At 52.7% G+C, this 10903-nt stretch overlaps 1 protein-coding gene across 1 annotated transcript in view; it reads right to left on the minus strand.

Annotated features, from left to right (window-relative positions):
• LOC107112869 (ryanodine receptor 1-like) overlaps nucleotides 1–10903 on the minus strand; it is a gene marked incomplete at its 5' end in the record, with an annotated part of 75479 nt that overhangs the window by 30571 nt on the left and 34005 nt on the right. The window contains 5 exons of the mRNA XM_015414064.1: nucleotides 35–116; nucleotides 3974–4003; nucleotides 6358–6462; nucleotides 8344–8472; nucleotides 10013–10101. Of these exons, the coding sequence (XP_015269550.1) occupies nucleotides 35–116; nucleotides 3974–4003; nucleotides 6358–6462; nucleotides 8344–8472; nucleotides 10013–10101 (435 nt within the window). The remainder of the gene's footprint in view (nucleotides 1–34; nucleotides 117–3973; nucleotides 4004–6357; nucleotides 6463–8343; nucleotides 8473–10012; nucleotides 10102–10903) is intronic.

A 10903-nucleotide genomic window follows, 5' to 3' on the forward strand; every position in this document is an offset into this window, starting at 1 on the left:
CGGGGGGGGGGGGGGAGTGGCAGAAGACCCATACCTTCTAGCAGAGAGAGCAGCATCACCACCATGTCCTTCTGAAGATCCAGCAGCTCCTTCAGAAGCCCGATTTGACTCGAATCCTGGAATGGGGAAGGAGACCACGAGGCGCTGAGCACCACAGAAACAAGACAGGCACCTCCCCCTCCTTCCGCACCATCCCCCCAAAGGTGGACCCAACGCATCTCCCTTTCGTCCCCGTCCCCCCGTATTGTAACTCCCTTTGTCGACACGCGCGCCCACCCCAGCCAGCTCCTTGCAGAAACCGGGCCATGCGTAGGTGTGGGGACGGAGGTACGGTGCTGTTAACTCCCAAGAGGCCGTGACCGGGCCGTGACCACCACGCCCCTGCCAGTGCTTCCTCGTGAGAACCCCCCCCCCCAAGCCAGGGCCCTATGCCCAGGAGTTATCACAACACTTGGCCAGAGCTTTGGTATCGTAAATCAAAGTTAGGGGTGTCCGACTCGGACGGCTACCAGGTGCGGCCCGTAGCCCTGCCCTGCGTGAAGGACAAACTTAGCTCGTGCTGCCAACCTGTTCGGATGGCCTCCACCTCCTCTTTCTCTAGCCTCTCACCCTCCTTGACAGGAGCGTGGTGCCACGGAAGGACCGCCCCGAGGGCCGTGAAACGTGCACATAAATGGGGGGGGGCACGTTTCTCCCTCCGGAGAAGCGGCAATTCCCCTCTTACCTCAGGGTAGGATTCGCTCCGAAATTGGTCCTCGTGGGCAGCGCAACAGAGAGATAATTTTGGTGAGGGGAGGGGAGATTTCCCCCCCGGGGTGCCTCCTCCCTCCCCGCTTTCGTTCCCCAGCCCTGTTCCGGCACTGTCATACTGAGAAGAGGATTCTGGGATTGGCGCACGCCTTCTCCAGCGACCCCCTCCAGCAGAGAACACGCCAATCGTTGTCTAGGCTACGAACTTGTAGCGGCTTCTTCTCCTTCGTTTGGTCACACCCATCCCGCCGAGAATCCTGGGAAGAGGTGGCTGGAGAAGGTACGGAGGACTCTCTGTGGAATATTCCCGCCCTCGTGGAAGTCTGTTTCCCAAGGCTTCACGGGAAGAGGGAACGGCTCACTCTCTAAGTCGGGAATGCAGAAACGCCCATGGCTACCCCAAAGCATATCGCAAGTAGCGGCAATACTGGGTCTGGTTCAGAGGCAATGGCCGGATGAGGGGTCCCCAACCACGGGCACCTTTCTTGGCGCCCGAGGGTTTTTAGAAAGCGGTCGGGCCCGGGGAGGGCTTTTTGCCCAGCAAGTCCTCTGGAGATTTGATTGGCTGTGCAGATTTTTTAAAATGTTGTTTTGGCGGCAGCTGCCCCCACGGCACAAGAATTTTCACTGTGTGCCGGGAGGTAAGCCCTCCCGGCAGCCATTTTGTGGATGGCTCCGCCTCTGCCGGCAGCCATTTTTTGGCCACGCCCACAGTGCGGTGTCAGAATTCCAGAGGTGCCCGCAGGCTCAGAAAAGGTTGGGGACCCTCGGGCTGGATCCCACGAGCCTGTTCTGCCGGCAGAGGCACTTTCCTCCGGCGGAAGGGGCCTCCCCCGGATGCGGAATGCTCCGAGAGTCTTGAGCCAGAGGAAGGCTCCTTCCGCCGGAGGAACGGATCTGCGGGATCCAACTCAAGCTCATCGGCCAGGCATCACACCAGCTGTCGCTCCCAAGCAGCTGGGCTGCCAGCCGCGGTCACCCCCCAGATGTGCCTTTGTTGATTCCCTCCCCCAAAGCTCGGCGGTGGAACGAAAAGCGCTGGGATGGGGCGTGAGCCAGCAAGCCAAAGCGATGACCAAGCAGGGCCCTTCGCCAACCCCCTTCGTGAAGGCAGTAGGGAGGGGCAGGGAGAAGCCGGGAAGACAGAAAAGAGAGGGGGGGGCCAGGGTGATGCGCAAGCGCCAGCCGCTGCAGGCCTAGAGAGGAAATCGGGCCAGACCAACCACAAACGTGTCCCTGCACCGAGGGATTAGGCTTGCCGTGTCCCACCTGGCTGCCGGTGGGGGGATCCTTCCTCTCCTCCGGGATCTTCTGCTGCTGTGATGACGTCACCTGGGTGTCATCACTTCGGGACCAGGGGTGCCGCTCTAGTTTCTGGGCAGAACTCTATGGTTTCACCCCCTTAAAAACCATAGAGTTTGCAAAAAAAAAAAACCCTTAGAGTGGCACCCCCAATGGCCCTGATATGATGACGTCACTTCCGGGTGACATCATCAAGACAGGGACATCACAGAGCGATGTGTCTGTTTGGGGGTGGGGCTTCCCCCGCCGACCAGCTGGCTGGTGGCGGGCTGGAGCCCCAGAAATCGGGGAAAACCTACATGTTTAAAAAAGTACAACAGGGGACCACAACAAAATGTTGCATAATGTGTTGTGGTCAGAGGTGTTTTGCCATTGTCTGCATCTCCGTGGAGACTGCAGAGTTCCTTGGGGATCTCCCATCCAAATACTAAATAGGGCTGACCCTGCTTAGCTTCCTAGAGTGGGTCAGCGTGGCCCATCAAGGGTAGGGTATCCCTGACCACTGAAAGACATTATGTTCAGATAGTAATCAGTGTACTATAATGTGGCATCCATAAGCAAGAATCTATAAGGCCAAGGGATATGGAAGACATTAAGGGGGCATCACAGAGCATCTCCCGCAGACGGCAGGGGGTGGGAATTACTGGGCACAGCAGTAAAATGCTCAAAGCGGCCCTGTGCCTCAGAGACCACCGCAGCTGGTATCACCGCCCTGGCATTTAAAAGGTTAAACATTTTGTTGTGGGTCCCCTCTTGTTTTAATCTAGTTGTGCTCTGAGACTTGTGGGGCTACTCATGACCACTGTTCCCTCTAAGCTGAGTTAGTGTGAGCTAGCTCACAGTTTCTTAGCCTCCGGCTCACACATTGTTGTCTTTGCTCGGGAAGGAGGGCTCCAGAGCAAACTGATTGATGCAGGAGCCAAGTCGCTCACTCGCAACTTTAATGCCGGCAGTTCACAAAGTAGAATTTTTGCTCACAAGACTCCACAGCTTAAAGGGAACATTGCTCATGACTGTGTTTTACTTGTCACAGGGAGGACAACACTGTTAGGAGACAGGGGGTCCCAAAGCAGGAACTCTAGGACCAGTCACTCTCTCTCTCTTTGCCCAAGCAACAACTTGGCCGTGGAGGGAGCTACTCATCTGCCTGCTACTGCCACCAGTGGCCCGGGGGTGGAATTGCAGCTACCCGCTCTGCAGAAGTCAGGCGCTACAGGGAGCTAAGAAGGTTTTTATTTTGCTGTCTCAGACGGCTTACCCTGGCTTGCCTTCTTCGACCCTGCAGAGACTGAGTTTTTGCCCAGCCTGGCCTTGACCCACTTCACCTTCAGACAACCAAATAGAAGACATACCAGTGACAGGTGTCCCGTCCCCGAATGCACATGTTTCTTGCTTTGGCCTCCCCCAGGTATTGCTTTAAGCCTGCGAAACCAGTTTAAAATTGGGACAGAAACATGAATGGGACATGTCTGTGCAAGTGTGGTTTAACTTGGACCGATTTCACACAAGAGCTGCGTCGCGGTCGCGCCTCCCTTTGCCCTGCTTCTATCGGTCAATTGCCCACTTGAAGCCGCATGGCTGCATTTTGACCCACGGCTTCGCCTGATTTCCCCCGCGGTTTCGTGATCCTGTTTTTTGAGGATCACAAAACCGCGGGGAAAGATTGGGCAAAGCCCCGGGTCAACATGCGGCCGCGTGGCTTCGAGTGGGCAATTGACCGATAGAAGCGGGGCAAAGGGAGATGTGACCGCGGCGCAGCTCTTGTGTGAAAATCGGTCTTGGTCTGGCTGGACGAAAAGAAAGACAGGGTAAGGAGGCGCTGGGTAAGAAAAGCAGAGGGAAGGAAGGAAAAGAAAGAGAAAGAGGGTGGACACTATGCGCTGGGCATGAGATGGCCGCGTGCTACGTAAAAGGTTCTTACGCCGTTTCGAAGTCCTGGGGGTTGGGTCATCTGTCACACATCAGAATAAAAATGTTATTCAGAAACATTTTCAAGAACATTTTTGTATTTTGCCAGGTGTACCATCCGGCACGTTCCTTTATCGCTGGGACTAGCTGCCTTCCCTGTTTGGAGGGAACAGGTTGCGGGTGTGTTTGGGGGTAGGTGTGGGGAGGACGCATTACATTCCTCTTTACCATCGTGGCTTTCCCAGTGGGAGAACTGATGGTTGGGGAGGGCAGAGAAACCAGAAGGCTGGCTCTCTGCTCCCTCCCCACTTCTCCATGCTCTAACCACTAGATTTCACTCCTTCCCTGAGTCCTGGGGCTGGAAAGGGGCCTTAGAGGCCACACAGTCCAACCCCCTGCTCGATGCAGGAAGTCCAAAAATCGAGACAGAAGAGTATCTAGCCTCTGCTTGAAGATGGTGAGAGAGCTCAAAAGCCTGCTAGATAAGTGAGTGTGCAGATCAAATGGGAAGCCCTCACTCCCGGGTCCACAATCCATGGAATTCTGTTGTTGTTCTAGGGAAGAGGAAGGTGTTCAAAACCGCAAATGGCCTATGCTTCGCTCTCCTGCTGAGGCCACAGAAAGGCCTCTGCCCCGAAATCAGAGACATGGCGGGACTGGACCAGTCTCCATTGCCTGTGCTCTCCCACAAAATCAGGAATCGATCCTCCACTCTTTGGGCGCTCTGGTTCCACACACACATACAGTCATATTTTAACCTTCCTATGCCCTTTAATGCATGCATGATTTGGGTCCTTCTCTTTATGCAACTCAGACAACACCAACAGGTAGCCTTGTTGGTTGGGAGTCAATCTGATGTCAGGGTGCAAGCCCTAACTGCAGAACGAGGGTTTGACAGCTCCACGGGCTTTTCTGCACTGTTCTTTTCATCACGTGTGTGCCTGTGTTGCTTCAGGGTTCCCGCCCCTTTTCTGCACATGCTTTGCTCCCTCTAGTGGTCACTTCGATATTACATTGCTGTATCTCTGGCGTATTTCCCTCCACTTTAAATGTGCAGGGAAATACTGCGGAGATATAGCGATGTAATATCGAAGTGACCACTAGAGGGTGACCACTTGCAGAAAAGAAAAAAGACCATGAAGCAATACGGGCATATTAGTGATGCAAAGAAGAGTGTGGGAAAGCCCCAAGAGAAGTTCCAAGAACTCTCTCTAAATTTCTAGACGGGTTCCAATACGGACGGGAAAGTGCCCAGCATAGGGCAGGGATGTGCGTGTCTTCTTGTGGGATGTGAAGGTGGTATAAAGGACGGCCAGATGGTGGAATACAAAAATGGTTCTTTTCAAAAGGGACGCCCAAAGCTGTTGCTGAGATTGGGAACGGGTAGGAGAGGCACACAGCAGGCGAGCCTGGGGTTAGTGCAGAGATTAAAAGGAAAACTGTGCCATATGCAACCTCCTTCCCACCCCACCCCAGATCTCACCCCATTGCTGTCACGTTCATGCTGCTTCCCCCCCCCCCAACCACAAGAAGGGGTCTCAGCTATTAAGCCCAGTAGGTACCCACACCTGAACATAGAACTGGCAAAGATGAATGTGGTGCAGCCAGTGGCCATCTGGGATATTTAGTGGCTTGTTTGAAAAGTAAGGGGGAAAATGATAAAAGGGTACTGTACTATGGAGCAATTTGGTTTCTTGCGTTGGGCAGAACACATCCCAAAACAGCCCCATGGTTACAGTCTGGCTTCCGAACAGACGAGCCAGGCTACAGAATGACCCCAAAGTTAGCCTTAATGCTGGGTTCCTGAGGTGACTCTTGGTTTGGCAAAGGGAGTATGAAACGTTGGCTGCTCGGTTCACCGATTGGCAAATATAGCTAGTGGCCTGGACTTTGGCATCAAAACCCAGAGATCTGGCTATTTTGCGGCCAGAGATCGGAGTGCCCAAAGTTAATCTCTTTTGGTTACAAAGTCTTTGCGAGTCAAACTTTTCGCTAACTGGTTCGTAACCGAAACCCGGAACTTTGGGGTCTAATGCTGCGGGAAAAGCTCTTTGTGAGTCAAACTTTTCGCTAACTGGTTCGTAACCGAAACCTGGAACTTTGGGGTCTAATGCTGCGGGAAAAGCTCTTTGTGAGTCAAACTTTTCGCTAACTGGTTCGTAACTGAAACCCGGAACTTTGGGGGTCTAATGCTGCGGGAAAAGCTGCCCACGAAAGACGGGGAGTTTTTAGTTGGCAGGTTTGAATGCAGCTGGGGCCTGGGGCTTGTTTCCCCCACTTGCTGCTACACCCGTGCTCCTGTGCGCTCCTGACGAACGACCCCCATGATAGTCCCCGCCACATTATCTCCCAGACTTTGGGCAAAGACTTTCTTCTTCTTTTTGTTTTCTTCTTTACCTGGGCCAACTTCATCATCATGTGAGCAAAGACGTGGAGGAAGCCAATGACGGCGTCCCACAGCCTGCTGTGCGCTAAGCTCTGCTGGTTCCCTGTGCACGGACCCTGGAGAAGGAAAAGCAATGGGAGACAGATCCATCATAGTTACCTACAGTAGACCTACCACTGTGCTGCAAGATAGGGCAGGAGGGGACATGTAGTTGGTGGGAAGGGGCAGGGGGCAGAGGTCAAGAGGCTGAGAGTGAAGAAGCCAAGTGGGGCTGGAAATCAGGAAAAATATCGGCAGCATCTCTGTCCGTTTCTGAAACACACATTGCAGGTCTGTGCCGCCTCCATTTGCCTCGGGGCCATGCAGAGAGAGGAGAGGGTTTTAACCCTTCGCCCTCCACTTGATTTTGCTAATTTAATTTGGTCTCCCCGTTTTGTTATCGGTACTTTAGAGGTGTGTGGGGGGGGAATACACGTTTTTGAAGGACAAACCATTTTTCCTTTCAAATGCTAACAGTAGAAGGGGGACCGAGAGGGGGGCGGGGGAGAAGCTGGTTTCGTTTGGTGAAAACCAAGCGTAGGTCAAAAGGCTGAACCCCACAGCCTTGAGGCCAACTTGGGGGGCACACCAGCCTGCAATTTACATTTTATACATGCAGAGATGGCCCTAAAGTAGAAAGGGGGTCTGGAGACAGGGGACACAATAGACTCGGGAACAAGAAATGGAAGGGGAAGGCAGAGGGCTGAAAGAGCAAACCAAGTGGAAAAGGCCTGGGGAAATTTTTGGCTCAGGACCTTGGGACCAGGGGGATAGTGGGCTGGATGGAGATAAGGGGGCTATGAGAATAGAAGGAGACTCTTGGTTGCCGCCTGACTAGAGATGTAAAATTTCCTGAAATTTTGAAGCTCGGAAAAAAACCTGTTTTTTTTTTCCATTTCCCCCCTGGAAAAAAATGGAAATTTTCAGAAAAATTGAAAAAATGCTACATTAGCACTTCTCCCCCCCCCCCCGGGTTGCCAAATGTCTCTTACCTCCTTGGCAGGGGACCCCAGGCTATTTCCCGGTGCGCGCGTGCGCTTCTCGCGCGCCGCACCTACATCACCTGGATGTGACGTCGCATGCTGGGGGGCGGGGCCACAGCCATTTGAGGGGAAAACATAGTTTCCCCCTCAAATGGCTGTGGCCCCACCCCCAGCATGCCCGGCATCATCACGTCACATCTGGGTGACGTGCATGCGGCGTGCGCGCGCATTGAAAGTCATTCTGTTACTTTAGGAACATAATATGTGACTATGGACATTTTTACTTGGCATGAAATTATCAACACTAGCCTATTAAGAATATAGTGTATCCAAACAATCATTACAAACAGAATACCCACCCCCATACAAAAACAAAACTGAAACCTTTTTCTTTTCTTGTGACAATGGCACCTCCCAAAAGAAGAAATGCATCTTGTTCTTGCACTGGAGAGTTCAGTTTGTAACCTAGGACTTGCTTGTCCTCAGTGCACAGAAATTAGATAAATCTGATACCACACATATTTTTTTAGAAATGATTTGGAAAATATTTGAACACCTTGTCTTAAAATATTTTATTCATCACGCTAAAATAAAACGTTCCATAATCAATTTCTTCTCTTTTCTTTTTCCTCTCTCAATTTTTCGGGAAAAAACAAAAAAGGCTTCAGGAAAAAAACAGTTCCCCCCCCCCCCCAATTTTCCCGGTTTTTTTCCGGGCCTTCACATCTCTATGCCTGACTCTTGCCTGCCCGAGCCCACCTCCTTCCTCTCCCCCTACACGTTTCTCCACCATCATGCCCTCAACAGCAATGCTTGGATGGATCCTTCTAACCCTTCTGCCAGCCTCAGGCCTAACTCTGGGTGGATTTCCACCTAAATCAGGTATTCAGAGGAGGAGGAGGCTGAGATACAGCAGCATCATTCGGGCCGCAGGACCTCTTTCCACATGGGGAGGTTGGCGCTCCCTGGCCCTACCTGGATGTACTCGGTAAGGCTGTTGAAGACTTGCTTGGCCACCGCCATGGCTTTGGAGAAGTTGCGCTTGCCCTGCTCGTCAATGATGTCCTTGCCCGAGTAATACCAGTAGAAATCGCTGATAGACTCCTAGGAAAATGGGGAGGAGGAGGACGAAGGCGATGAGAGGTTAAAATGGTAGCCAGTCTTATCTGCCCCACTACCCACCCAGATTAGGGCCTGAGGAAGATCTCTCTCGGCCGTGCCAGAATACGACGACGGCAATCTTGTACGGAGAGTGAAGATCTATGGGCAGGTTTGGTCCCTCCCCCTTAGGAACTGTGCACTGTACAGGACTGGACTCTCTCTGGTGCAGGGTTTGACCCAAAGCCTAGAGAAGCAAGGCAGCTATGAGCTGTGCCACTGAGAAAACGGGAAAGGTAAAGGTAAAGGTTCCCTTGCACGAAAGCCAGTCTAGTCCGACTCTAGGGTTGCGGTGCTCATCTCCGTTTCAAAGCCGAAGAGCCGGCGCTGTCTGAAGATGTTTCCGTGGTCATGTGGCCGGCGTGACTAAATGCCGAGGCGCACGGAATGCTGTTTCCTTCCCACCAAAGTGGTACCTATTTATCTACTTGCAATTTCTTGCTTTCGAACGGCTAGGTTGGCAGGAGCTGGAACTAGAGACGGGAGCTCACTCCGTCATGGGGCACACTCGGGTCTCGAACTGCTGAACTACTGACCTTCCACAGCCTGCAGTTCAGCGTCTTAAGCACTTGAGCCACCGCAGCTCCTCATGTCTGAATACAAAGGCTTTAACAAGCTTGGGGGGGGGGGGCTCTTTCCCAGAAACCAGGATCCCAGCCCGTGGCTCAGTCTTGTAGGCAAAAAACTAATCCCCCATTTGCACGAATTCAGACAGTCACAGAATCACAGAGTTGGAAAGGGGCCATACAGGCCATCTAGTCCAATCTTCTGCTCAGCGCAGGATCAGCCCAACAAACTGGAGTTAAACTGGAGACTTCCTAAACCAGGAAGCCTTCGATTTTGCTGCAGTGCATAACGGGAAGGAAGAGAGAGGAAGGGAGGGCAAATTGCGGTTTATTTGCGATGTCTTAAGTCAGCCGTTGTAGATAAAACTACTCTCTGGCTGCTTTCGATGAGAAAAAAAAAATCTGGCAGGAACGCTCTTGAGCAGAAGCAGAAAAGTAATCACCAGAAGGAACTATTTTATTAAGGGAAGGAAGGAAGGAAGGAAGGAAGGAAGGAAGGAAGGAAGGAAGGAAGTCAAAGAGTCTATGAGCATGTGCAGAGTGTCTTTCCCTTGCAAAAAGAGCCAGGCTATATAAATAGGTATCGCTTCGGTGGGAAGGTAACAGCGTTCCATACGCCTCAGCGTTTAGTCATGCCGGCCACATGACCACGGAGAAGTCTTCAGACAGCGCTGGCTCTCTGGCTTGGAAACAGAGATGAGCACCGCCCCCTAGAGTCGGATTCGACTGGCTTTCGAGCAAGGGAAACCTTTACCTCTATATTAAAAAACAAACAGACTTTAAGGACACAGGATCGCAAAGAGTCGTGTGGATGGAATTGCGGCCAAGCCAGTAAAGGATGTTCCTGGCCATGAGGCAAGCCTCCCAGGAGGCACAGAGACACCTTTTGCCAAGCCTGCAGCGGATGCAAGCGCCCTCACCTGGAGCCGCAGGAGGTAATCGACGGTGCAGATGATAATGTTGATGGTGGTCGTGTTCCCCGTCTGCGTGCGCAGGTAGTTCTGGAAGTCTGCAGGAGGAGAAGGCAGAGGAGGTGAGGACGGGGGCGGATCTCCTTGGCCTCCCCCCTCCCTCCAGTTTATCATGTGCAATAACCCTGGGAGGTAGGTTAGAGGAAACTTTACTTTTATTATTACCTATCCCTTCAACCATAGGTTAGTAGGATTGTTACTAACCACAGTAGGATTATTAGAAGAATATCAGGGAGTAGTAGAATATCTCTCCAACGTTTCTGGCAGAAGCTCCGTTTAACAGGACACCTATTACTCTGCACAGCCGATGCGAAGCCCTGCTGAGCAAAAGATCTGCCCATTTTCTAAAAGTATCTGGAGGGCACTGGGGAAAGTGAACGGTGCCCTGTTGCACGACGGGCACGACGTTGGGGACCCCCATTATAGGCCTTTCAGAGGAATCTGGTTGGCTACGATGGGAAACAGGATGCTGGACAGGACGGTTCCTCGATCTGATCCAGCGCGTCTCTTCTTACGTTCTTATTAGCTGCCAACCGAGGGACAATCCCTTTCACTTCCGTTCCTCTCACACGTCCCCTCTCATAGAGCTAGGGGAACCCTGGTCTCCCCCACACATCTATCCATCCTCTACCCATACCCCTTCCTGGTCTACGCATCACTTCTTAACGATTTCCAGAGGTCATTGGGGGGGGGATCGCGGGGGATCGCAGTCCCCCCGGGTGAGGTACGGGGGGCGGGGCACATGACGAAGTCCCGCCCCCCGCTTCCGGCCGCCCCGCTTCCAGCCCTCATTCAGCCGGGAGGAGGCAGGAGAAGAGGGAGGGTAAGTTGCTTCCTCCC

This window comes from Gekko japonicus, unplaced genomic scaffold, assembly GCF_001447785.1.
Source record: "Gekko japonicus isolate JY-2015 unplaced genomic scaffold, Gekko_japonicus_V1.1 scaffold3255, whole genome shotgun sequence".
NCBI classification, from domain to species: domain Eukaryota; kingdom Metazoa; phylum Chordata; class Lepidosauria; order Squamata; family Gekkonidae; genus Gekko; species Gekko japonicus.